This window comes from Microtus oregoni, unplaced genomic scaffold, assembly GCF_018167655.1.
Source record: "Microtus oregoni isolate MIOR12 unplaced genomic scaffold, Mior012 000046F_ref0000063, whole genome shotgun sequence".
Lineage (NCBI taxonomy): Eukaryota > Metazoa > Chordata > Mammalia > Rodentia > Cricetidae > Microtus > Microtus oregoni.
The window spans coordinates 17,380,077-17,407,394 of NW_024543220.1; the positions used below are offsets into that span (position 1 = coordinate 17,380,077).

Below are 27,318 nucleotides of genomic sequence, written 5' to 3' on the forward strand. Positions count from 1 at the left end.
TCACTCTGTAGCCCAGGCTGGCCTGGAACTCATGGAAGTTTTTGTGCCCCAGCCTCTGAAGTTCTGGGATGACGGGTGGGAATCGCCTGGCTTTGCTCTGAACTGTTTGTTTTGAACATAACACGGTAGCCTCGTGTGGTTCATTTTCAAGAAAGTATCTGCTGGATACTAGCACTGATGCCCATAGCTCGCCAGTCATTAGCTCACGCACTGAGCTAGTGTGGCGTCAGCCCACTGCAGCACACAGTGCAGAACGCTCTCCACACTTCTGCTCTCACCACCGTCCTGCAGCTCAGAGTGTGAAAAGCGTGAAGCACCAGACTGAAGTAGCTCAGATTCCTCAGCTACTGACTGATGGGGTAAAGCCGTAAGCTCTGGCTGCACACAGGGTTTTGATGGACATCTTGACTCCTCTTCTGAAGAGATTACAATTTAAGATGGGGACAGTCTCAATTAACAGCATTACAGGAAGGGTAATGGATCTGAGGTTGACAAAGGGCAGAATGAGGGCAGGCAGCCCGTGTCTGTGGTTCTGTGGCATTAAACCAAAAACAAACAAAAAGTCTGACCCAAGTGCCTTTGAAAGTGGTGGGCCTTTGAAGACTGCTGCCTGGTGGCCATGCTGTTCACAGTAGGGAAGGCTGGGTTCATGTGACCTCTGTAACTGTCAAGACACACTTCACAATGCTTTTGGACTTGCAAGATGGTTCGGTGAGTCAAGATGCTTGCCACCAAACCTAGAGTTTGATCCCTGAGACGACATGGTGGAAGGAGAGAACTGACTCCTGCAAGGTGTTCTCTGATGTCCACATGTGCTCCATAACACATGTTAACACACAGCAAAGAAGCAGGAGAGGAGGAGGAGTGAACTGAACAGTAGATGACTGTGACTGCGGAGGGATTCTCAAGTAGTTGTCCATTCCCAGCGAGTCCATGCTTCATCAGAGCCAGCGTGAGTGTGGCATGGAGGCAGCAGCCTGGTGCTCACTTGGAGATGGGGCACCCTGCAGCTGCCTCCCTGCCTGTCTGAGCAACAGCTAACCTCATGGCCACCCCACTTGCCTCTGTTGCTCCTGGCCTTCAAGTCAGGCATGGCATAGGAAGCTGTGACCTCCTTGCTGCTTGTCTGCTTCTTGTGGGAAGGGTCTTTTCCTGCTCACCATCCTGGCCTGGGCTGTCCTTCCTCACTTGCTGTCTTGACCTCAGACTGGGTGTCAGGATCATCCTAGATCAGTAAGGGGTGGGAGGGGGTTTTAAGAGCCAAATATGTTGGACAGCTGGGCAGTGGTGGTGCACACCTTTAATCCCAGTACTCCAGAGGCAGAGGCAGGTGGGTCTCTGAGTTTGAGCCCAACCTGGTTCCCATAGTGAGTTCCAGACCAGCCGGACCCTGCTTCAGAACAACAAAATAATTTATGTTAATGACAGCTGCCATATACTGATGACCTACTGTGACCAAGCTATGTAATGCAAAGTGTACCATCTTTTTACATCCTTGGGAAGCATCTGAAGGTTGATGGCATTATTCTCACTCCATGAATGGTGGCACCCAGGAGCAGTATCCAGGCAGTGCTGGGCAGCTTTCTCTCCCTGAGACAGGTGCCTGTGGAATCCAGAGGAACAGCTTTTCATTGGCTGTGGCTCTACTCGTCCTCAGCTGGCTCCATTGCTTTGGGACTGAGACAAGGCAGAAACGTGGTGGTTGGGGAGTGTGATGAAGGAGTCTGCTTATTCATGGCATGTAGGAAGCTGAGAAAAAAAAAAAGGATCTGTGGACAAGATAGACCCTTCAAAGGCCCTTCTTCTCCAGTGACATTCCTCCAACCAGGCCCACCTCCTAGCAGCCATTTGCATGAACTCATCACGGACCCCACTGATGGAGTTATCACTCTTACGATGTGATCCTGCAGTAGCACCACCAGCTGAGGACCAAAGCACATCACAGATCAAGGACTTGATGCAGCTACTTCCAGGCAGCTTAGTTTATACCGCCTCACTAGTCTGATGGAAAGGGTGGTTTTCTGTCTACATCTAATGTGATCCAGTCTAAACTAGAACTGAATGTTGCACTGAAACAATGGTGTGCCTTGATTGTTCAAGCACATACTCACTGTAAGGTGTACTTAGGTGAGACGTGTGCTACAGCGAGGTCGACTGTGAGGATTGGAAAGGGCGGGGGTCTCACTTTGCTGTCTGTACAAATGGTGTGTTCTCCTCATTCCAGTTGTGGACAACAGCAGCAACTGGGCTGTGTGTGGGAAGAGCTGTGGTGTCATATCCATGCCTGTGGCTGCCCAGGCCACTCACAGAGTCCATATGGAAGTGATGCCTCTGTTTGCTGGTTACCTCCCCTTGCCTGATGTTCGGCTGTTTAAGTACCTCCCCCACCACTCTGCTCATGCCTCTCAACTGGATGCTGGTAAGGCATTTACAGAAGGACAGATGCTTCCCTCATTACATAAAGTAGGTCATGTCCTGATAACCCGTCCCAGGTGGAAAGTTACTACAAGTCAGTTGATACACTGCCCAGACCCACTGAGCATCTAAGCATAGCCTCCTACCTACCTCCTCTGTGCAAAACCATTTGCACAGAGTTTGTTTAAAAGTACAGATGTAACCAGGAAACAGAGGCGACAGATCTCTGCAAGTTCGAGGCCAGCCTGGTCTACAACAGAGAAACCCTGTCTCAAAAAACCAAAATAAATAAATAAACAAAAAAATTAATAAATAAATAGAATTAAAAGTACAGATGTAGACAAGATAAGCTTTAAAACAAAGTACAAAATTCCCAAATTGTGGGCTGCACAGTTTTCTTAGTGCCAGCCTGGTGTGTCCCCAGCCATGGCGATGGAGGGTTGCGGGGAACGAATGAATAGACAACTAACTGGGGACGGTGGTTTCTGCCACTACTTGGTATCTTGAGAGAACCAAACCACACTGCCAGTTCAGAGTCCAAATCTGAAGTGTGATTTCTACTAAACAGTTTGAGACCTTTTAGAATTAATGATAAATTCTGTATTTAAATAGACTGTAGCTTCATGTGGTAGGCTGAAACGCTAAAACATATTTTCAGGGCCAGTAGAAATTTTCAGAAACCACAATAATTGTGTAACAATGTGACACTCAGGTGACTCGCCTGGGTCCACGTGATAGTCCAGGTTGGCTTCCCCCTTCCCCAGGCTCATGCTGCGGTGGCTTGGTCTGACTTCCTATGTATTCCACAGACAGCTGGATAGAAAATGACAGCCTGTCAGTGGACAAGCACCTAGATGACCAGCTGGACTGCAGCAGCGTGCGGAGTAGAGGCAGCACACACTCAGCTTCCAGCAGCGAACATAAGGGCTTGCCCATGCCCCGGCTCCAGGCACTGCCCGCTGGCCAGGTCTTCAACTCCAGCACTGGCATGCAGATCCTGGTCATTCCCAGTCAAGACGACCACGTCCTGGAAGTCAGTGTTACCTGACGATGTCATGGGCCAGCGAAGCCAGAGTGGCCGTGAGTGCACTTTAGGGATTTTGGCTGGATTGTGGTCTGTGGTAACACACTAGCTCTAACCAGACTTTGGCAGTTCTGCCTAGCTACAGACGCCGCAGAGAACAGTGTCCTTCAGCTGCTCAGTGGAGTAGAGAATCACCTCATGTTGTCTATGATACAGGATTCATTTTTATTTTTTCATCCCTGATCCTGTCCCCATGCTGGTATCCCTAACTCATGTACCTTCCCCACAAGACTGGTCTCCTCCCACAGCCTTTCTCTGGGTGGCTCCCGTCCATTTCTGTTTGTCCCAGGTGGACCTTGAGCAGATTCCACAGCCTTCTTACGGCACTGTGTGCCCTTTGCTCATACAGTCCAGCCCCTTGGCGACTTGTGGGCCTCCTGAGGGATGAAACCCTGTCCTACACTCCAGATTCCCTAGTTATGATTTTATAGTAACACCTTTTGGGTGGGGGTGGGTGGGAGGAACATAACCCCTTCTGTGCCTTGGGATGCCCGGCAGATCACAAGGTCCATCTGTAGAAGCCACATGAAAGGCACTGGAGAGACGACCAGAGCACAGGGAAGTGTGGTGTGGAGATGGCTTAGGTTAGACGTTCTGGATCCCCGATTCTCCCTAATGATTGAATATCATATGCACTTGGAATTAAATCTATATTTATTATAATTGTTGGATGTGGGGGTGAAATGCTTTCTCTCACTTTAAAGTCTGCTCATGTATTGTAGCTGTATAACCGACATCTTTTGCACCTTAAGTCTTGGAACTGAAGACGCTCCATGTGGAGTGAAGATGAGAGAGGTCTCTTGTGCTCTGGTCGGTCAAAGGAGGTCTCGGCCTGGTGGGGCCTCTGCAGCTTCCCTGGGTCGCAGTCATACCGCACCAACGGGTTCATTTACTTTTGGTTGTAAATTTAATTGTACATATTGTTGATTTATTATTTTTAAGAGTACAGACTAACTGATGTAATGTTTGTGTATAAGTTGCACCAAAAATCAAGGCAAAATAAATGTGTGTTCGTTTTTACTGGTGTGGAAGTCATAGCTTGTAAATACATGCTGTATGTATTAAACATTTTCATTCCTCTGAAGTGATGTATTTTTGTACATATGAGATAGAGTGCTCGGGTTCATTGGCATGGCTTACATGAGTGGAACTTGAGATGCAAAGTGGAAGAAGGAGCCGTCTTCAGCAGTGGTTGCCCCCCAGGAACCCTGCTTGGGAACAGGGAATCAGGAACACAAGGCAGAAGCCAGGAGAACCAAGCCAACATTTTCAGTATTTGGTGTATTTCCTTTTTAACTGAGTCAGTAAGTAAAAGACAGTGTTATTACTGCCCCCGATCTCTCATTTGCAAGAATTGGAGGAATGCATAAAGAAAATAAACATTTATTGAAACTTATGTGCAGTTTAAAATTAATAAGCTTGGACAAGCCAGTTATGCATACGTACTGAATGTTTATGGCCCTCTGAAATCTGTTTGCTGTCAGACTCTACAATTGCCCTGCAGACATCAAAGACCATGAAGGAGGAGGTCTCTGAGACTTGCTCTGTCTGAAAAGCTCCCGCCTGGCCCTGTTAGCCTCCCTCTCCCATGTGTGGTGAGCTGCTCACCTTTAGAGCATGGAGTCTAACCCCGAGGTTACCACTCCTTGATTTTTCATAGTCCTGAGTTCTCTCAAGATTTTTTAATCACATATATTTAGAATAAAACAATGAGAAATCTAAAATGGTGATGGTAGTTCTGTCATCTGGAAATAGGATGAAATCAAATCTGTCAAGGAATTTTTTCCCCTCTCTAGCCACCCAGAAACTACATGTGTGTTTTCAAGATGGGAGATGTCACCCAGACTCACCCTTGTTTCTTCTGTTTGTAGAAGAGCTAGGAGACTTGCTGGATTCTGTTGTAAGGGTATGTGTGAGATAGGCTAGCTTGGTGAAGATGTAACTGATGGTAGACGTTGGAAAGCCAGAGAGGGAGTGTGTCTCAGAAGCCAGTGCACCAGCGTTTACAGACAGCTGGTACCGCGTGTAGCTACAGGCGGGAGGAAAGAAAGTCAGTTATAATTGTGAATTTCTTGGGGTCTCCTGTGATTGGAAGAATTGTAACGTAGGAATTGTATTTAATGTCTCCTGCCTACAGCCCCATTGTGCAGCCTGGAGTAGGTGCCTGTACGTTTCAGGCAAGAAAAGAAATCACATGAAGAGGCAATAACATGGCTTTTCCTCTAGAGTTTAAAACATGGTTAAGTTTTTAAAAAAAAAATTAAACTTGCCACCTTTTATGTAAGAACTGGGCAGATCACTGTAATTCCCTTCCATTGTGTTTAAAATAAGCTCTACAAGACTTTAAGATTTTATTTCTCATAAAGACGCCCTTTCTCTGTAAGACAGCTGGCAGCTGTTCTCTGGGACTCGGGCTAGGGAAGGTAAAGGCTGCCTTGACAGCCAAGGAGTTGGTGCCATTTTCATAGTATTCTGTAATATGACAGAGGAAAGCCACCTGTACTAAGATTGTTATAAGTGTAAGCATTAAACTCTTAAAAATACACATTTTAAGAAGAAACTCCGTTTGAACTTGGTTCTTTTGCGATGGCTCGGTCACAGTCCAGTATGCGGTCATCTACCCGGGAGCTCACAGAAGCTGCACAGCGAGACCCAGAGATTAGCGGGGCTCTCCTTGATCCGAGGGGTCTCTTTGAGCCAGTTCTCCCAGCGCCTGCGTAGTGCCGGCTGGCGGCGGGGCCTCTCCGGACGCTCTTGTCGTGGCCCCGCCCCGGAAGTGCGTTTCTGCACGCCGGAGGTAGTTCGGATTCCGGAAGTGGCTCAGGACGGACCCCCACGTGTGGCTGCAAGATGAAGTTCGCTTACCGGGTGAGCTGCGGGCTGGGCGGGGGCAGCGGGAGGGCGAGCAAAGGCTTGGCGGACGCAGGAGAAACCGAGGTCCTTGGCATATCGGCCGCCTGTGGAAGCACTGGTGGGCCTGCCCGTCGCAAGCTGTTGCTCCTTTTCCTCTACCAGTCACACTGAAGTTCCGACTCCTCTAGAGTGGGTCTCAAGGGCTGTACCCAGCCTGTCCTCACTCATCCTGTCAGACGTTACAGAATTGGCTGCTGAAAGAACCTCAAGCCACATCCAGCTCTCTGCAGGGCCGCCAATCCTAGGAGCAGTCTCCACAGCACGCCTGGAACTTGTCACACCTCTTAGAAGCCAAGCTCTGCCCAGTGTTCTAGCGTTGCATTGCTGCCCACTTACAACCCAGGCCTTGGCCTGACCGATTCCTGCCTTAGGTTTCAGCCTCGGCAGTCCGTCTTAGCAGCTACCTGACTGCACTCCTGACCCTGCTGTTTTTGGGTATCAGTCCGATTGGCTGTGTGCCGTTTCTCTTCATATTGGTCATAGCACACAGGTCCGGGTGTCTGCACTGAGCTGTGTCTGCTGGATGGCAATGCTTGCGTTTGATACTTGAATGAGTAGATTGGGACGCTGGTGCATAGCACTGTTGGGTGTGGTGAGCTCCTCCTGGAGCCCAGTTCACTAATGCAGCTTCTCTGGTCTGGAGTGGGCATCTTATGCCCTTCTGTGCCTGGCAAAGGCCTCTTGCCTTAGGAGTTTCTTACCCTTAGTGGGAACCCTGGGCTCCTGAGAATTAGGTTGGGTTCTTGTCCTGCCTGGGTGTCAGGTTCTTTGCCACCTCCGCAAACGCCTCCCTTCACCATTTCAGAGAGTTGGCACTCTTTCCTTTGTTTTAAGACGGCCTCATTTTCTTTGCAGTTCTCGAATTTGTTGGGTACAGTTTATCGGTGTGGAAACTTAAATTTCACCTGCGATGGGAATTCTGTTATCAGCCCTGTGGGAAATAGAGTCACTGTGTTTGACCTTAAGAAGTAAGTATGGAGAAGCAATGTTAGCAACGACAGCTCTAACCTACACATGAAGGCTAGCTGTCCTCTTAGCCTTCCTCTGTGTGGCTTGCAGGGCTACTAGGAGGCCACAGGTCATGGTAGAGTTGGCTGTTGGGTGTCTGGGATACCGACATTACCCTTAAAGAGAAAGGAAAAGTCATGCGCCTTTCAGCCTTGCCTGCCAAGGGACCCTACCTCTTCTGCGGAGGTGGTGATAAGTAGAGTTAGCTCAAAGGTGAGCACTTGTATCAGGGAAAGCCTCTGAGGACCCCAGGCCAAGTGGTTTGGAGTGTTCAGGCTGCCCTGGACCCTTGCTCAGTAGCCCCAGTGGTTCCTGGCTACCCTGCTGAGATGATGAGGTCTAGAATGGGCAGCTTGGCAGTTCAAGGTCAGGTTTAGCTTTGTGAGCCCCAGCAAATGTGCTTTCCCCTTTCTGTCTGGCTGGGGATGACTCAACTCTACCCAAGATTGTCTGAGGCTCTGGGCAAGAGGCTCCAGCTTTTCAGGTCCCTGTGCTCTCTGTTCTGCTGCTTTAGTTTATTGGCTAGCTCTGGACCTCCGTTTCTAGGCTCTGTAGGATGTGGCAGCAGGGGAACCTGCCCTGCCTATTGGTGATGGCTGTGGATGGCTCTATAGGGTTATAGACATCTTCTATGTCGCTCTTTCTTTAAATAGCATCTTCTCAGGGACTTTGGAGTAAAGAGAACCCGTTTATTAAAGAAAGCTCAGACAAAATAATGAAATTGGGATCTTGCTTGGACTTATAGATATTACACACACACCCCGCATGGCCCAGTCAAAGCTTGCTTCTTTTCCTTTCGTGTACTTTCCCTGTTCTCATTTCTTTAAGAATATCCAGGGCCGGGCGGTGGTGGCGCACGCCTTTAATCCCAGCACTCGGGAGGCAGAGGCAGGCAGATCTCTGTGAGTTCGAGACCAGCCTGGTCTACTGGTCTACAAGAGCTAGTTCCAGGACAGGCTCCAAAACCACAGAGAAACCCTGTCTCGAAAAACCAAAAAAAAAAAAAAAAAAAAAAAAAAGAGAATATCCAGGGTCCGGGCTGGAGCACCACCTGTTCTTACAAAGTCCCTGAGTTCAATTCCCAGCAACCACATGGTGGCTCACAACCATCTGTAATGAGATCTGGTGCCCTCTTCTGGCCTGCAGGCAAAGCACTGAGGATACTGTAAACATAATAAATAAATCTTTTTTAAAAAAAAAAAGAATATCCAAGGGTCAATGCCAAGCCTACCTGGGAGGGCAGGAGGGAATGAACTCTAGCATAAGGGCCCCGATGGCAGGAGAGTTAGCTGTTAGTCTAGCTGGCTCCCTTGTCTAAGTGCACGAGACCAATTTTGTACGTGTTTTTGTGTTTCTCAGCAACAGATCAGATACGTTGCCTCTGGCTACCAAGTACAACATCAAGTGCGTGGGGCTGTCTCCAGATGGTCGCCTTGCAATCATTGTTGATGAAGGTAATCAGTCCCCGTGTGGGTAGGCACTGTGTGACAAGGGCATCACCACAGCCAAGCTGAACTTCATAGCACGGGTGCAAGCAACCTGTGCCCATGTCCAGCACCTTCCTGCATTTTATCTCAGATGTGCTGCACCTGGAGTCAGGTGGCCACCTTCTTGCTCTGGCTTCTTGCAGGGGGCGAGGCTCTGTTAGTCAGCTTGGCCTGCAGGTCAGTGCTCCACCACTTCCACTTCAAGGGTTCCGTGCACAGCGTCTCCTTCTCCCCCGATGGCAGGTAAGAGCATCAGTCTCCTGACTGGGTGTCACTGTGGGTGCCACTCTGTAAAGAGCAGATACAGGGTACTGATCTTGGACCAGCTACTGTCGGTTCCCTGTATCACCTGTGACCCTGTTTCCTCTGCAGAAAATTTGTTGTTACTAAGGGCAACATTGCTCAGATGTACCATGCCCCCGGAAAGAAGCGAGAATTCAATGCATTTGTTTTGGACAAAACCTATTTTGGGCCCTACGATGAGACCACATGCATCGACTGGACAGATGACTCCAAGTGAGGCTGGGGGGGGGGGGGGCACCTTGGACCGTCTATCCCTGCAGAGTGCAGTCTCCTTCCTGTAAGCCATGGCTGCATTTTAAAATGTGCCATGTGCCTTCTTCTGGTTAGGTGCAACCCCCAACAGCCAGACTGAGCTCCTGGCTCTGAGTGAGGCCTGTAGTATTCTTCCTTCTCTGATCTGTCACTGGAAACCTAATAGAATGCAGATCTTTGTAGAAATAAGAGTTCCTATTCAGAGCCGGGCGGTGGTGGTGCATGCCTTTAATTCCAGCACTTGGGGAGACAGAGGCAGGCGGATCTCTTGAGTTCAAGGCCAGCCTGGTCTATAAGAGCTAGTTCCAGGACAGGCTCCAAAGCTACAGAGAAACCCCCCCCCCCAAAAAAAAAAAAAGTTTCCAAGCCAGCTATGCTGTCTGGGAGCTTTAGAGCTGCTGAGGCCTGGGTCCCACCTCATACACTGATTGTCCTTACCCTGAAGGCATCTTGGGTTTCTGTCTCATCTTGGGTGCTGAGGAGAGGTTGGTGGTCGTCCATGAGGGGTCAGAAGGGGAGCGGCACTGTCATGGCCTCTGAGCATGGTTCTCTATCCCAGGTGCTTTGTGGTTGGAAGCAAAGATATGTCCACATGGGTGTTTGGAGCTGAGCGCTGGGACAACCTCATCTACTATGCCCTGGGTGGACACAAGGACGCCATCGTGGCCTGCTTCTTTGAGTCCAACAGTCTGGATGTACGTACGCCCCTTGCCTGAAGTTCCTACTCTGAGTCTCCATGAGGCTGCCGCTAGGTTGCTTGTGGGTCTTTCGGGATTCGCCCTGGACACTCCCCAGGTCAAAGGGCCCTTGGTGGAGTTGGAATCCAAAAGCCACACTGGAGGGGGCACCTGATACAAGGGCTCGGGCATCAAATGAACGGCCTGTTTCCAGCCCTGATGCTTCTCTTGCAGCTGTACTCACTCAGCCAAGATGGAGCCCTGTGTGTGTGGCAGTGTGACACACCCCCTGAGGGCCTAAAGCTGAAAGCCCCTAGGGGCTGGAAGGCAGACCTACTTCAGAAGAAGAAGGAAGAAGAGGAGGAGGAGGAGGATGAAGAGGAAGGGGAGCGAGAAACCACCATCCGAGGGAAGGCCATACCAGCTGAACAGGAGAAAGTTGGGAAAGTGAAGTACTCACGGCTGGCCAAGTATGTCTCCAAGGCTGAGTATTCTGGGTCTGTGCTCCTGAAGTGGGGACTTTAATGGGGAGCACCTAGACCTCGGTCCAGAGAACAAGCTCCTTATCTGTACACCTGGATTGAGGTCCTTAAGTAGTAGGTGTAAGACCCTGTTCTAAAGGCTAGAGGACTTGCTGCCTCATGGTCTGACAGGTCCAAATGAATGGCCACTGAGAGCAGAGTTCATAGCTATGGGTGGGCATATGTGTGGGATGGGAAAGCACCACCCTGCCGTGTCAGGTAGGGGTGGACTGAAGGGCTCTGTCAGGTCTCAGGATGTCCCAGGTAGGGTCAGGACGTAGACCAGGATGGGGTGTGCTTGGTCTCATCCTAGTGGGAGAGCATCCACTGTGCCTGTGGGCAGGTGCCAGTGTCAAAGGTTAGAGTCTGGGGGTAATAAAGGAAGAAACCTCTGAAGAAGACTCAGGAAACATAGAAGTGCTCCCTGGGTCTCCCTCATGCAGACATGACCCGCTAGGGAAGGCAGCGTGCTAGAAGGAAACATTGGGCCTGGCAGTTGCTGGTGCTGCTTCTGCAGCACAGGGCACAGCTTGATCTCGCGTGCCCCTGACCCAGGCTTCTGGGTGCGAGTGGAGACCCAGACCCACCCCGAGCTTGGTGACAGAGCCTGTGTGCCTCTGTCTATTGATCCAGGTACTTCTTGAATAAAGAAGGAGACTTTAACAACCTGACAGCTGCCGCTTATCATAAGAAGATTCATCTTTTGGTCACGGGTTTTGCTTCTGGAATCTTCCATCTTCATGAGCTCCCAGAGTTCAACCTCATCCACTCCCTGAGGTGAGTCTGGCTCGCTGGGGCACTTCTATACATGCACAGCGAGTCCCTGGGGTGAATGTGCCTGCGGCTTCCCACCAATCTGTGCCCTCCGCGCCAGCCACAGGTGTTGGTCTCAGGTGCCTGGGTGTCCATTTTCTGTCCTTGGTTTTTTCATTCTGTTCTTACCTCAGGAACACAATGTGTTAAAGTGCTAGTTCCTCAAGTAACCGCAGGAAGGTGCCAGTGTGCGGGGACCTGAGCTTCTGCAGGGGGGAGGAGGGAGCAGCGGGGGACAGGGTGGCCACTTCTGTTCACCCTGTTCTTCCTGTGCCCTTTTCAGTATCTCTGATCAGAGGGTTGCTTCAGTTGCCATCAACAGCTCTGGGGACTGGATCGCCTTCGGCTGCTCAGGTTGGTTTCTCTGCTTTGCAGTAGAAGGGAAACTTCCACCCTAAAGCTGACCTGAAGTCGAGTCTTGGGACAGAGCCCAGTGAAGCCAGACTGGAGCTTGTAAGGCGCCAGAGTGCCACACTGTACCTCCTGTAGTAGAAGCCAGCTCCCCTGGGGAGAGTGACTTTCCTTGGCCTGTCCTGAGCAGAAGCTCAGCAGTCGAAGATGGTGTGTATGGCGAAGAGTCACTGAAGGCTGCAGACTGTTGATCTTCTGAGGCTCACACTTAAATGTCAGTCCTTCAACAACCCCTTGGTCTTGGCCTGTAGCAGGTGTCCTGGGCCTGGCCTCTGTTCCAGTCCAGCAGCCTGCCCAGCTGCAGGTGGTGGGGCCACTCCCCATGCCCTGGGCTGCCTTGGGCTGTGCTCTTAGGGAATGCTCAAGGTGAGCCCAGCCCCAGCTGACTGTACCACAGGAGTAGTTGGGGACACCCTGTCCCATGCTATGTGCAGAGGTAGGTGTCCAGACAGTACCCTAGCTTTCCTGTACCCACAGGCCTGGGCCAGTTGCTGGTGTGGGAGTGGCAGAGTGAATCCTATGTGCTCAAGCAACAGGGCCACTTCAACAGCATGGTGTCGCTGGCCTACTCCCCTGATGGGCAGTATATCGTCACTGGTGGGGACGATGGCAAGGTGGGCATTGGGCTTCATTGGGCTGAGCTGTGGGTAGGCCAGGTGGGTGGAGAGTTGGCTTTGATTTCTCAGGTTTAACAGCCTTAGTGGGCCCCCAAAAGACTTTAACTATTTAGTGAACTTTGAAAGGAGAGAGTCTTGAGAGTGAATGTCCCTGTTTCTGACTCTGTAAGGGTAACAGTGGCAGCAGCCAGCATCTGAAGTGGCAGGCGCTTACTGGGCCTAGAACTCTATTGCCACCCTCACATGCCCTCAGTCTCCACTTTGGGGGGGCAGGTGGCCTCTCTAGACGTCACCTGGTATAGTCATTGTGCCTGTGTGTGAGGCTGCATGGATGGGGTCTGGGGTGACTGTGTTGATGGCTCCCGTATGCTCCTGCTATAGGTCAAGGTATGGAATACCCTCAGTGGCTTCTGCTTTGTCACTTTTACGGAACATTCCAGCGGGGTCACTGGTGTAACATTTACCACCACTGGCCACGTCATTGTCACCTCCTCCTTGGATGGAACTGTGAGGGCCTTTGACCTTCACAGGTGAGTTCCCCTCCAAGCACTAGGGCTCCAGTTCCTGTGTGGTCAGGCACTCTAGAGGTGCAGGTGTGTTTTGCAGTCTGCCTTGACCTTATTTGTTTTCAGGTACCGGAATTTCCGCACCTTCACGTCTCCGCGCCCCACGCAGTTCTCCTGTGTGGCTGTTGACTCGAGTGGAGAAATCGTCTCTGCAGGGGCTCAGGACTCCTTCGAGATCTTTGTGTGGTCCATGCAGACGGGCAGACTTCTTGATGTAAGAGCCATCTGCTCCTCTGAACCATGCATGGACTTAGGGTGCTGGGTGGCAGGTGGGCCGGACTGTCACTGCTTTCCGCCTTATAAAACCAATGCAGTGGCTGGGGCTCAGGGACCTGGGTGCAGAGCTCGGCCCAGAGCTCCATGTAACAAGCTGCAGCGGTTAATGGAGGGGTCGGCCTGGCCTTCCCGCACTCCCTCATTACAACCTGCATCAGTGCTCCAGCCCTTCCCACATCCACCTCTGCTCCTCTCCCTCTGTAGGTTCTGTCTGGCCATGAGGGGCCCATTAGTGGTCTTTGCTTTAACCCAATGAAGTCCATCCTGGCCAGTGCCTCTTGGGACAAGACAGTGCGCCTGTGGGACATGTTTGACAGCTGGAGGACCAAAGAGACCTTGGCTTTGACCTCTGATGGTGAGCTGGGGTCTGCAGACAGGCCAGGGCCAGAGCTATTTTTCTCCTGTCGCTCTCCAGCCTTGATCTCCTCTAGAGTGCCCCCTCCTTGATCCTAGCAGAGTGTTTGGCATGAGCTCAGTGGGGGTGGGGGTGAGAACGATGCTAGACCCGCAGAGGCAGCAGCCCCCAAGGTTGGTGTCGTGACCAGAGGAAACTGGTTGTTTAGCCCGTTGGCAGGCTGCATCAGGCTGGGAGCCCTTGGGCTTTTGTCAAGTTCCCTGTTGCTTTCCAGAGCTAAAACCACTGAGTCCCAGGGAGTGCCCGGAGCAGACTGTGCTACCGGGACCTGTGTGCTTCCTGCCTCAGACCTGTCCTTAGGTTCTGTCACCTGAAGGAGGCTGTCACTCTGTACTGCCTCGGGGTAATCTTGGTGTGACTCACCTCCAGCCTGTCAGACTTGTGTGTCTTGGCACCAAGCCCCCTCTGCATCATCACCGAGGTAGCCAGTGGTGCTGGTTTGTTCCTGGCTGGACTGTGCTGCCTTTCAGGGTTGGTGCTGCTCTCCTGGGCCTGATGTTGGTCTCTCTCTAGCCCTGTCAGTGGCTTTTCGGCCTGATGGTGCAGAGCTAGCTGTGGCCACACTGAACTCACAGATCGTCTTCTGGGACCCTGAGAACGCTGTACAGGTGGGCTCCATCGAGGGCAGGCATGATCTCAAGACAGGCAGGAAGGAACTGGACAAGATCACAGCCAAACATTCAGCCAAGGGCAAGTGAGTGTCAACTCTTCTGACAGGAGTGGGGGGGGGGGGGTGGCCAGCACAGGGCACAGAGACTCCTTTTCTGGCTTGTTTGCTAAATGCAACTAGTCCCTAGTGGAGGTGGGTGGGGCCTGAGCCTCTATAGCAAAGAGATCCAAGCAAGTCCATATCATACCCATTAAGGAGGTGCTGTGGATTTGCTGGTCTTTACACTGCATATAAGAAGTTCTCCAGTTGGCAAGCCATTGCCATCAGCCTGGTGTGGTCCCATTGAGAGGCTAAGAGGGCCGATAGCATGTGTGCTGCTTTTCCTGCCCTCTTGTGCCCAACTAGAACCACATAGTTCTGACTGATTCTGGACTGTCTCCCGTGGGCCCCCTAGGTGGTGCCATCTGGCTGTGTGTTGCTTTGTGGGTCATAAGGTTGCTAAGGTTGACCAGAGAACCTTGAGCAACATTAGTGTGAGGGTGTCACTGTGGGGTTCCCACCTACTCCAGGTGACTTTTGAGTTCACATGTTAAAGTGCTTGAGGAACTGTGTCTTCCTCCCAGGGCTTTCACTACCCTGTGTTACTCTGCGGATGGGCAGAACATTCTGGCAGGAGGCATGTCCAAGTTTGTGTGCCTTTATCACGTCCGGGAGCAGATCCTGGTGAAGAGGTTTGAGCTTTCCTGCAACCTGTCTCTGGATGCCATGGAGGTAAAAGCAGGTGTTTTGGCTCCATGGACCTTGAGTGAGCCAAGGGGTTGGCACATGGCATGTGGCTATGGCAAAGTGGGAAGGCTATACTGGCCTGACTGCCCATAAGAGTCCACACCCCCAGGGTCTGGCATCTTTACCTTCTTTGGGACTGATACTGCTTGGTTAGGTTGCTTGGAAGACAGGATCGTTTGGCATAAACTGGCTCAGGACAGTTAACAGGCTTCTTCAGAGCCCTGTAAAGGAAGAAACTAAGGAAGGAAGAGAACAAAGGCAGGTCTTAGCCAGGCACAGCTTTCTGCCTGTCCTTTCCCTCTGTGCAGCCCCAGTGTTAAAGGGCTGTGTCCTCACTACCCTTCGGGTATCTGCCTTTTTGTTCACCAGTCTGTGCCCAAAACCCTCCTCGTACTTCAGTTTGCCTCAGGAGTATGGGTGAGGCCTGTGAGCTAGCCTGCGGCTGCCTACAGCTGTCTTTGTGGGCATGCGTACGTGCGCATGCTCTGGAGGAAGGTTCTATGGGCAGGGTCCACATATCAGTTAAGGCATGGTTGGTGATGTGGGCAAGAGTGAGATGAGGGTGGCTTCTATTCTAGGAATTTCTGAACCGAAGAAAGATGACAGAGTTTGGCAATTTGGCACTCATTGATCAAGATGCTGGGGAGGAGAATGGCGTCGCAATTCCCTTGCCGGGTGTAAGGAAAGGTGAGCAGATGCCCCTTTACCTGTCCACCACCTACTTTTCTTGATGACACTGCTGCTCCCTCCGTGGGGCTGTAGTGAGGAGTCTAGCTGTTTCTGCATTTCCTTTCTGGAGGCTTTCCCTGGGCCAGCCAGAGCTGTCTGCTGGCCAGCAGATGCTCTCAGACCTGTACACTGATGCCCAGCTCCCTGAGGCACAGCACTGTGACAGGGTTAGAAGGGCTGCTTCCCTCCTGAACTCTGAGAAAGCTGTTCTTTGTAGGTCCCTGTGACTGTCATTGGGCAGCACAGTGGACCTGAAGGCTGACCGCAGAGGGCAGTCAAGTAAGTACAACTGTTTTCCTCCTCAGGTGATATGAGTTCCAGACACTTCAAACCTGAAATCAGGGTAACTTCTCTGCGCTTCTCTCCCACTGGTGAGCCTGGGTAACCCTCATTAGCAGGGGCAGGGTTAAGCTGCCGCTGGTAGGCTCTAGGCATTGATGTCCTGGGGATAGGAAATGGCTGGTTCCATGTTTAGCCTGGCTCTTGATGTGGACAGCTGTGAAATTCCTTCCATACCATACTAGCTATAGTGGGGTCCTGAACCCTGTTCCTGGGAGTGGCAGTCCAGGTGTCCTTCCTAGGTGGCAGACTCTCAAAACCTCAGCTACTGCTAGTGCCTCTCTCCTTCAGTGTGTTCAAGGGTCTGCCTAGGCCTGAGGCTTGCTAGGTTTGTATCCTCTGTTGCAGCAGCCAGGGTCTAGGGTCCTGAACACTGCTGCACTGGTGGAGGGGACAGGGTGAGGTATGGTGTGTTGTCGTTCTGTCAGACATGTTTGAAGGTGATCACCCTGTGTCTCACTTCCCATTGTGGGAGGTAGACCAGCTGTCCATAAACCACAGCCTGAAGCCCAGATCTGTCCCATCTGCCCTGTTACACCGTTGTGAAGCTTTGGTTTTCTAAGATAGGTCACCATTGATTGATTATGCCCAGTGTGTGGGCACACCCTTGGCATGGGTAGCTTGAGCAACTGCAGCACAAACTATGGCCTTTAAGGCTCAGGTCTATCCTGTTCTTCCCTGTTTGGGAAGCCTGCTGACTCCTGGACCAACCCGAGGAAGTGGGCATCTGAGCCGCAATCCTGGGAGAATGTCTGCCAGCAGTCTGTTGACAGCCGCTCTGAAGTGGGGCCTAAATGAGCTTTTAAGTTTTGAGGAAGTTCCTGTGCTGCTTGCTCCATAGGGCGCTGCTGGGCGGCCACCAGCACAGAAGGGCTCCTCATCTTCTCTCTGGATGCCCAAATGCTCTTCGACCCATTTGAGCTGGACACCAGTGTGACACCTGGGCGGATCCGTGAGGCACTACGACAGAGGGAGTTTACCCGTGCCATCCTCATGGCCTTCCGGCTCAATGAGAGGAAACTGGCACAGGAGGCCCTGGAGGCTGTGCCACAGGACGAAAGTAAGCCAGGACCACCAGCCCTGTTCTGCTAATCTAGAGGAACTCCGTGTCCATCCTTCCTGGCAACTTCTTTGCAAATTGAGCCTGGCTTTTCTTTTGCAGTTGATGTTGTCAGCGCTTCCCTTCCTGAGCTGTATGTAGAGAAAGTGCTTGAGTTCTTAGCTGCCTCCTTTGAAGAGTCCAGGCACCTTGAATTTTACCTTATATGGACCCAGAAGTTACTTATGTCACACGGACAGCGGCTGAAGTCCAGGTATAAAATGGGTTCCCCCTTGCTCTTCACCTGCTAGTCAAGTCACCGAGCCATTTGATCATGGCCACAGGGAAGCTTTCTCTGCACATGCACACTGACAACTTCTTCTTTCCAGGGCGGGGCACTTGCTGCCTGTGGTCCAGTTCCTTCAGAAGGGCCTCCAGCGGCATCTGGATGACGTTTCCAAGCTGTACGTGCCTGGGGTGGGGGTGGGGGGCAGGGCAGGGTAGGGCTCGTGAGGCTGATACTAGTCAGGATTGCTCCCTGTGCTGTCTGATTTGGGGACAGAATACTCTGGTGTCACAGTGCACGTTCTGCTCTGCTGGGTGAACTGTGATCTGAGTGTGATGATCACCTCTGGCTGTCTGACGTTAAAGTGGGGACACACGAGCACTTGACAGTTGGTCGGGTAGAGGTAGGATATGCCTGAGATGTAGTGAGAGCCTGCCACCCTGGGGATGGTCACTTCAGAATTGCAGGATCAGGCCGCCTAGCCTGGATTCACACATCGTCTCTGGGCAATGAGAGGTGACTGTGCATCTTGCTGCCAGGTAGAGTTGATTTCTGGGATCTGACCAGTGTGTGCAGGTTTCCCTGGTATGGCATTGTTGATAGAGTATATAAGTATATACAGTACTTTGACAGTGCTAGCTAGAATGAGCCCATGTCAGTCCTTCCTTTCCTCAGCCTCCTCCAGGTGGTTTGTGGTGATCTGTGAGATATCCTGTCTACTAGTCTCTCCATTCAGGTCCCTGAGAGAGGCTGGCACCTGGGCACTGTGGTCCCATAGTCCTCCTGATTATCTTTATAATGTTTCTGAATCTAGAGCAAGCCCTTCTTCCTTGTGCCCATTTTTCCTGCCTAGCTGCAGGAAGACTGGTGTTGGAGGTGCTTGTGCTAGGGTATGGTGGTCTACTTGGCTAAGCTTAATTAATCTTTCCCTGGCTGATGCATCCCTGACTCCACAGATCTGTAAGAGAATACTCTCACATCTCCGTTTCCTCCTCCAAGCCTTGTTCCTGGTTGGTTGGTTGTTTGTTTTGCCAAGGCATAGTAGGCATTTTTAGCTTTGTGTACATTTGTGAGGCAGCCCTGTTTGATAGCCATGGCACCCATAAATGCAAGGTGCGGCTTTTCCTTTCTGCTGGGTTTTGCTCTCAACCATGGCTCTGGCAGATAAGGTCTGAGACTTCCCCTTAGTCCTGTGAATGTAGAGAGTCGGCCCCTGGCTCTGTAAAGGCTATAACGGAAGGGCCAGCAAGGAGAGCAGGCCAGACGCTGCCCTACACTGGGTGCAGCAGGAACTGAGTCAGCCTGAGAGAGGAGGAGTAATTTTGGGGAACAGTTGCATCCAGTCCTGCTGGTGGGGGCAGAGTGGGACGCTTTTGCTGACCTAATGTCCTGTGTCCCCAGCTGTAACTGGAACCGTTACAACATCCAGTATGCTCTGGCAGTTTCCAAGCAGCGGGGCGTAAAGCGCACTCTGGAGCCTTTAGACACAGAAGAGGACACAGACGCGTCTGATGATGACAGTCTACACCTACTCGGGATGGCTGCGGATGATGAGGAAGAAGAGGGGATGCTGGTGTAGAAGCCCCACCTCACAGCCTGACTGACTGATGGCTGGTGTAGGAGCCCCACCTCATGGCCTGACTGACTGACTGACTGACTGACTGGAGATGCTGGTGTAGAAGCACCGCCTCATGGCCTGATTGGAGATGGAAGCACTGCGCCCCTGAGCCCAGAAAGTGAGCGATGCCAGAGGCCTCAGAACCCTGCATCCAGGATTCTTTTGCTGTGAGACTGCACATGCTGCCATGAGGCCGCAAGCCAACCTTTCAGGTCCAGGATTGGGATGCATACCATGGGCACGTGTGTGCTGTAGGCCCAGAATGCTGGCGTTGTGATGATCCTGCATTTAGACTTCTGAGAAGTGTGGACTTGCAAGCTTCTGCCGGTTATTTATATTTTTAATACGGACTTCTGAGAATGAACCTTTTTTCCCAACTTAGGGTTGGAAAGCTTTTTTAAAAATGTGAGGACTTCACTTCTCGACTTTGAGTTCCTGATGTTTATAGTGTGTCCTGGGTGAGACATTGTCTTCAGCTAAGCAGGAAAGACCAGAGTGGCTGTCTGCTCAGGCCTGTGGCCCTGGTCATCTATAGGTATACGGAGTGAGCCAGAAAGTGTGCTGGGCTGACGCAGGAGGGTGGATGTGACAGCTCACGGCTGGCTAGGGAAGCCTGCCCAGACCAGTACCAGTGTGCACAGGTTACACGGGAGAGGGGACAGTCCCTTCATGCCAGAGGGGTGCTCTATTGATACTTCAGCAGTTGACCAACTCGAGCGTGTCAGCTCACCAGTGAAGTCTCCCACAGGTCCCAACTCTCATGCCGGAAACTGCCCACTGGCCTCTGTCCAGGCCGCAGGAATGGATCTATGTGACACCTAGTGTCACAGTCTGGGTGCGCCATTGTCCTGGTCACCTGAAATACACTCAGGCTTGACCACGGTATGGAGAGAAACAAGAGCTCAGCCTGGTATCTCCAGGTTTCCTGTTCCTGCACAGTGTTTCTGTGTGTAGCTCGGAGTGGGGGCTCACGTCTTGCCTGCACAGGGTCAGGATCCCGGCTGCCCAAATGGGGCCTCACTTGTTTTAGTGCCCTGAGATTTCTGTTTGCAGCAGTGGATACAGTTTTTTGAAGCCCTACCCTTTTTGTCTGTGTGTGGTGCTGAACGTGGAGCAGGGCTTGGGGAGTGGCAGGCAGGTACTACCGAGCCACACTTCAGCCATCACCCATCTCGAACTTGAAGTTATACTATACCAGAAGCAGGGCTCACACCCTTTGGAGTGCCTTTCAGGCCTGCTTCTCGGTAACCATGCCCATTCCGCCCCTGTGGACGAGGTCAGATGCAAATTGCTGCCACGCCATTGAGTATCTGTGCCCCGGCTTCCAATAAATATTGGACCACCACGCCCACGTCTGTGCACTCCCTGGCTTCTACATACGCTCTACTCCCCAGGCCTATTGTCTCCTAAATGTGAAAGGGCTGCCACCTTAAGATAGAAACACCTGGCAGCTGATTTCCAAACGCTGTGCTAAGGATTGCCCCCTAGGAACTGAAAGAAGCCACCTTTGACAGCTTTCACAATGGTGAGGAACCAGCAGTCACACTTGGGAGCTATGGACTGTAACAAGCCTTCCATCAAATGCAGCCACCACAGCTTTAATCCCAGCATTCAGGAGGCAGAGGCAGGCAGATCTCTGTGAGGTCGAGGCCAGCCTGGTCTACGGAGTGAGTTCAGGGCAGCCACCACAGCTTTAATTCCAGCACTCAGGAGGCAGAGGCAGGCAGATCTCTGTGAGATCGAGGCCAAGAGTTCAGGACAGCCAGGGCTATTACACGGAGAAACCCTGTCTCCAAAACAAAAACTGAAAAACCGAAAGAGTAGGTAGGTGCTCAGCTCTCCTCTGAAGCAGCCAGTGCACCGTGATTGGCAGAACCGTGACCAATGAGAAACCTGCAGGGGAATTCAGAGCACACTGGGTGATGGGAGAAGCTAGGCTTGCGCAGTTACTACCCCATTGTTTGGGGAACTACGCTGTTTACCGGCATTTTTGGTGACTGCACAGAATGGAGCTGCAGTGGGCAATCTGTGCGGCCTACTCCACAATGAGTGCCCTTCAAGCACTAGGCAGGCAGGGCCCAGCCACCAAAACACTCATGGCAAAGTCTTAAACTGGCAACTGCTCAGACTTTTCCCAGCCCTCTCAAAACCGGGGAAGGGGAGTGCCCCACATATGGTCGTGCATTGGGCAGGTGCAGTCCCGCCTACCAGTATCCTTTGTCGGGGGTGGGGGCGGCGTGTTCTGAGCTCGGCCGGCCGGGCTTGCTCGATAATCTCCAGAGCAATTAGCCGCTATTCCTGCGCCCTGTTGACCACTGCGCAGGCGCGGCCCCGCCCACCGGCCCTCAGGGGCGGAAAGGGCGCGCAGCGCGCTCCTCCATTGGCCAGGAGCGACTCCGCCCTACTGCGCACCAACTACGCTGCTGTGTGTCCTTCGCTATGGCCGCCGTCAGGGCTCTGGTGGCGCCGAGGCTGGTTTCTGCGCTCGCACCGCTGTCGGGACGCCACCATACTCCCTCCCAGTGCGCTGCCCTTCACAGCTCCGCACCGCGGCCCGGGGCCAGGGTGGCGTTGGTGAGTGCATGGCCAGACAGACTCCCAGGCCAACCTCCTCCCCTGCTGGCTCACTCCCCGCAGACTGGGGTCGCCCAGCTGGCCTCCCAAGGTCGGCCTCTGCAGGAATTCAGCCTCTTCTCCTCTTGGTGATTTCCTACCAGGCCCTTCGCCCTCATCAGTGCCTCTCCTCCTGCAGGTGCTGTCGGGCTGCGGAGTCTATGACGGAACCGAGATCCACGAGGCCTCTGCGTAAGTCCTCAAAGTTCATAAACACTCCCTTGGTTTAAACGGCAGAAGCATAACCACATACAGTGAGTTCACATCGTGTTAAGTTCAAGCCCACAGTTAGCACAGGCAAGACTAAAAGATGCCTCCTGGGTCCTGGGTGAAGGCAAAGTGCCTGGGCAGTAGCCTGGGGCCCAGAACATACTACCCCCCCGCGCCCCCAAAGCAACATCTGCTGAGTCAGCAACCGCCGCTGCTCACCAGTCGGTAAAAGGAATTGTAGAGACCGCTTGGCGCACCTACCTACGTGCTCTGGTTCCACCCTCCCCTCTCAGAGGTCTATTAGTGGTGGGAACTGGTTTATAAAAAGCAACAAGGTGTCCTACAAATTAGGAATCCCCCCCCTCACATCCTGCACTTGATGAAAGTTCATTTGTAAAATGAGTCTACAGGACACATTTGGAAGTGACACCATGTTGGATTTTCTCTACGTAGGATCCTGGTCCACCTGAGCCGAGGCGGGGCTGAGGTCCAGATCTTTGCTCCTGATGTCCCTCAGATGCATGTGATTGACCACACCAAGGGACAGCCCTCTGAGAGCGAAAGCAGGTATGGGGTAAGGGACGGACCGTTCAGGACCCCTCTTCCCACGGCAGCTTCTGTCCTGCAGCCTTCTAGGTTATGCGGTGGAGCGTGTGTTCTTCACACCAGCCGTCATCCAGCTGTTCTAGAAATGCGCGGCCATGGGCACAGTGGTTCTGACCTCCCTGCGAGCATTGTGGGAATGGCAGTAGCCACTGTTGTCCTCCCTCTGGATGTGAGGTGGTCATGGTGTGTTCTTGCTAATCATTGTTTGGCACTGTGTTTTGTCCCTCTAGCTAATTTACAGCTACTTTTTTTTTTGTTTGGTTTTGGTTTTTGGCTTTTTGAGATAGGGTCTATTTGGCCCTAACAGGCCTGGAACTCACTGTGTAGACCAGTCTAGCCTTGAATTCATAAGAAAGTCACCTGCCTCTTCCTCCCAAATATGCCCAGCACAACTACATTTTTGTTGTTGTTTTGGTTTTTCAAGACAGGGTTTCTCTGTGTAACAGTCTTAGCTGTTGTGGAACTTGCTCTGTAGACCAGGCCGGCCTCAAAATCAGAGATCTGCCTGCCTCTGCCTCGCAAGTGCTAAAATTAAAGGCGAGCACCACCACCACCTGACCACAACTACATTTCTTATCTGAGGCCTGCTTGCAAGGTGGCCTGAGGGCTGAGACTGAAAGAGTAGGGAGAGGAACTTTAACTGCTCAGGCTGTCTGTTGTGATCCCAGCCATTTCCTTCTCTGTCCAGGCCCCAGGCCCCTGAATTTGCCCCTCCTCCCACATTGTACAAGCCCAAGTAAGGCATCAGTAGCTTCCTGCTGTGTCTGATGTTCAGGTGGCTTCAGGCATCCTTAAAAGTAGTTTTCTATACTACCCCCGTCCGGTGAGGAGCACTGAATCCTGCCTGCTGTGGATACTTGTTGGGCCTCCAGTTGCTACTGACCCCTGATTCCAGGTAACCTATTGTGGATCCTGAGGCTAGCCTGCAAGGCTTGTTGTTTTTGTAGGTCACTAGAATCCTGTCACTGTCTCCAGATGTTGCCTGGATGTGCGAATCGGGGAGAATTCAGTCTCCACGTGTGAGCCTACTCATTTCTTGAGCCATGTCCAAGAAAAGTCTCCAGTGGTACCTGTGTCCTGGCCCTGCCTACACCCTGATCCTTTGCTCCTTCTGTGTTCTTTCCAGGAATGTTTTGGCAGAATCAGCAAGGATTGCCCGAGGCAAGATCACCAGTCTGGCCCAGCTCAAAGCTGCCAACCATGATGCCGCCATTTTTCCTGGAGGCTTTGGAGCTGCCAAAAACCTGTGCGTGTCCAAGTGTAAGGGTCTAGAGCACAGTAGTGCCAGCTCTTTTACAAGGGGCTGGGGTCACTTTAGCAAAACCAGCAGGGGGTTCTCTGCTTCTGCCTGGAAGCTCTCTGGGTGGGCTGGGCAGTCTTATTGACCTCCATGCTGTGAATCAGGTCTCAGTAAACTCTGCTGGCTTGTCCTTGCAAATGTCAGTTCTCACAGAGAGCTGTCCTTCCGTGGTGGTTTGAATGACAGTGGCCCTAGGCTCATGATTGAACGCTTGGTCCCTATTTGGTAGAATCCTTTGGAAGGATTAGAAGGTGTGGTGTGGTTGCAGAAAGTTATCAAAGGGGGTAGGCCTCAAGGTTTCAAAATTCACACCAGGCCCATGTAGTCGGTCAGTCTCTCTGTCTGTCTCTCTGCCTGCCAACTTGCAGATCAGATGTAAGCTCTTAGCTACTGCCCCAGTGCCATGCCTGCCATGCTTCATGCCATGCTTGTTGTGAACTAACCCTCTGAAACCACCTGCTGGCTGGTGAAGGAGAAGCTAGATACACAGTTAGGCATTCAGTGTGATAGACTGCCCACCTGGCATGTGGCCACGCTGGGACACACTGCTGTCCAGCGGGCCATCCGGAGACTATGGGGCCACCACTGAGCAGAGCCTCTTCTCTCGTGGCAGGAGCACGTTCGCCGTGGATGGGAAGGACTGCACGGTTAACAAGGAAGTAGAGCGCGTCCTTAAGGAGTTCCACGGGGCCCGGAAGCCCATCGGGTAGGTGATGCACAGGGGTTCAGGAGGATGCCAGAGGGTTGTGGGAGTTCCTAGCACATTGCCAGCTCTTGGTATGATAGCTCCACCAGCTGGAACCCAGTAAGACCAGCGATGGCCTGGGAGTGTAGTAGAAGTAGGATTGGCCCCTAGGTAGGGCAGCAATGTGAGCCCAGCCCATGTTCACTAGGCCCAGCTGCCCACCTCCTGTGTCTCAGGGCTGCTCACTTTGGTTTTGAGTCTTACCAGCTTTGACTGGCCTGGAACTCACTATGCAGACCAAGCTGGCCTTCGCAGAGATCCATCTGCCTACTGAGTGCTGGGATTACCACCCTTGCCGGGGCAGCTCACTTTTGAAGGTCATGGGGTCATGCAGGGCTGTTACCTACACTAGGCACTCTACACCAGTGATCCTCAACCTTCCTAATACTACAACCCTTTAATACATGTCCTCAAGTTGTGGTGACCTTCAACCATAAAATTATTTCGTTGCTACTTTATAACTGTAATTTTGCCACTGTTAACAATCATAGTGTCAATATCTGATGTGCAAGCCCTCTGAAAGGGTCTGTCCACCCCACCCCAACCCCTGGTTTAAAGCCGCTTCTGTAGACAGTGGGCCACCAGATGGCAGTGCAGAGTTTGGCTTCCCTGACCCCTCAGCTTCCTTCGCAGCCATCTGTGCCCAGGGCTGCCCAGTGCCATAAGCCTGGGGCAAGGCTCTCAAGCAGCAGCGCCTGGGGACCAGACATCCTCAGTCCTCGCTCTCAGCGTGCTCCCCATGCTGACACAGCTCCTTCAACTTTCAGCTTGTGCTGCATCGCGCCTGTCCTCGCAGCCAAAGTGATCAAAGGTGTCGAGGTCACCGTGGGCCACGAGCAAGAGGAAGGTGGCAAGTGGCCTTATGCTGGAACTGCAGAAGCCATCAAAGCCCTGGGTGCCAAGCACTGTGTGAAGGGTGTGACCATATCCTTTCTGGCGGTCGGTCAGTGTGGTGTCAGGTAGCACATTAGTGTCATTCATTTGGTCATTGAAGGTGTCTGTGGCGGACAGCCTTCTCTACAGGGATTATGGTTGCTGGGCTTACTTTAAGGCAGCCCCTGGCAGGAGGACAGGGCCTACCCGTGTTGAGGGGTGGAGCTAGCTTGGTATGCCACAGACAGGCTGGTGGAATACTGACTCCACAGCTGGCCAGGGGATCCATATTTCTGCACATCAGCCTGGAGTCTACAGCTGCAATGCCTGGTCCCCACAAGGTTAGGTGGTCTATGAGGAGTGCCGGCTAGGGCAGGACTCTGGGACCTGGAGGATTAGGAACTGTTGCTGGTGACCACAGAAGGAAATAAGACAGTGTGGGAGAAGTGAGCAGGGCTCCTAGCTTGCTCTAGCGGACCCCTCAGTTTCCACTGCTGAAGCCTGCGGGGGCCTAGCTAGGGTGAGTTTTACCTCCCCCTGCCATGTGGGGCCAGCATGCAAGCTGTTATCAGGTAGTGCCCCCCCTCCCCAGTAGGTGAGTACCTGTGAGTCGGGAGCTAGTCCCCCTTGTTTAGTTGGGTGACAGCAGTAAAGCAGGTGCAGACTTGGTACCGTGGTGTCCTTGAGCAGAATGGGTGGGGGCCTCTTCCCCGCATTCCCTGTGGTCCTGCCCGGTGCTGTGTTTTCCCTAACAGCTACACACGAAGCTCATGTAGACCAGAAAAACAAGGTGGTCACGACCCCGGCCTTCATGTGCGAGACAGCACTCCATCACATCCATGACGGGATTGGGGCTATGGTGAAGAAGGTGCTGGAACTCACAGGAAAGTAGCACTGCCTGGGCTCCATTCAGCAAGGACAAGAGTTGCCTTTTTGTTAGAAGAATAGTTGCTTTCTACCTGAAGAAGGAGCTTTGCCTCCATCCATGATGGGCTCGACCCAGCTCCTACCAGCAAGAAGCTCAGAACTCCTCCATGGGCCCCAATAGCATCGGGAGCTTCAGCAGTGGGGGCCTGCCTCTCTGTGTGTCCCCATTGGAAGGATCTGCTTGAAGCATTTACATTCTACAATCCTAGATCAGATGGACCGGGGACTCAAGTTTTAAAAGAAGAAAACATTTTAGGTTTTCATTATCAGACCCCCGTGTGATAAGCAGACAGACCTTGTTTGTGGATAAAGAAACATTCTCGCACCCAAAGTAAACACAGGCTAACTAAAGCCAGGGGAATTCTGTAGCAGGCAGTCCCTGCAGCCACAGAATAAACTCCTTTCCACACTGGAAACTACTTTCAGCTGTGTCTCAGGCCTTCTGAAACTAGTGAATGGTACCCATACTGTGAGGTTTCGATGAGTCCCAGGGAAACGGGGAAGTCCCCAGGAGTGGGCCTCCATATGCTGCCCCAGGCTGTGAGATTGTGGGACCTGGGTAAAGAAGGAAAAGTGAAGGGCGGTGGTGCCCTGGTGCTGCCCTCTGCACTTGTCCCCTTATGGAAAAGTGTCGGAGTGGTCTGGTGGAGGTCTGAGCACACTTCATCTGTTCCAGAACATTCTCTTCTGGACAGCCAGGCAGCCTGAGGGTTCCTTGGCCTTGGTAGCAGGGACTGTAGCACTGCGCTGTAAGACTCCTTTAGCTCAGTTATATCAGATGCTGGGCAGAAGCAGAGTTAGGCCAGGCAGGGAGCCTCCGTAGCAGGATGTCTGCCGTCTCCCGATACCCTTCTTCACACACACACACACACACACACA

At 52.3% G+C, this 27,318-nt stretch overlaps 3 protein-coding genes across 3 annotated transcripts in view; all 3 read left to right on the forward strand.

The window, feature by feature from the left end:
* The window catches only part of Trappc10 (trafficking protein particle complex subunit 10), a 64,017-nt gene extending 59,434 nt beyond the window's left edge, over window positions 1-4,583 (forward strand). Inside the window, exons 22-23 of the mRNA XM_041634702.1 lie at window positions 2,225-2,419; window positions 3,225-4,583. Of these exons, the coding sequence (XP_041490636.1) occupies window positions 2,225-2,419; window positions 3,225-3,463 (434 nt within the window). The 3' untranslated portion in view covers window positions 3,464-4,583. The remainder of the gene's footprint in view (window positions 1-2,224; window positions 2,420-3,224) is intronic.
* Window positions 4,584-6,307: 1,724 nt separating this feature from the next.
* On the forward strand, window positions 6,308-20,505 carry Pwp2 (PWP2 small subunit processome component). The gene is made up of 21 exons (XM_041635097.1): window positions 6,308-6,367; window positions 7,268-7,380; window positions 8,780-8,874; window positions 9,051-9,150; window positions 9,280-9,423; window positions 10,022-10,157; window positions 10,374-10,609; window positions 11,294-11,437; window positions 11,757-11,827; window positions 12,362-12,498; window positions 12,883-13,031; window positions 13,134-13,281; window positions 13,548-13,698; window positions 14,272-14,452; window positions 14,992-15,139; window positions 15,733-15,841; window positions 16,189-16,254; window positions 17,064-17,282; window positions 17,385-17,535; window positions 17,651-17,725; window positions 18,949-20,505. The coding sequence occupies exons 1-21, from the start codon at window positions 6,350-6,352 to the stop codon at window positions 19,124-19,126; spliced, it is 2,769 nt and encodes a 922-aa protein (XP_041491031.1). The 5' UTR covers window positions 6,308-6,349; the 3' UTR covers window positions 19,127-20,505.
* Window positions 20,506-21,560: 1,055 nt separating this feature from the next.
* On the forward strand, window positions 21,561-26,855 carry Gatd3a (glutamine amidotransferase class 1 domain containing 3A). The gene is made up of 7 exons (XM_041635091.1): window positions 21,561-21,739; window positions 21,918-21,970; window positions 22,442-22,555; window positions 23,721-23,840; window positions 24,508-24,600; window positions 25,407-25,563; window positions 26,276-26,855. Exons 1-7 carry the CDS (start codon window positions 21,605-21,607, stop codon window positions 26,402-26,404), a joined length of 801 nt encoding a protein of 266 aa, XP_041491025.1. The 5' UTR covers window positions 21,561-21,604; the 3' UTR covers window positions 26,405-26,855.
* The last annotated feature ends 463 nt before the right edge of the window (window positions 26,856-27,318 follow it).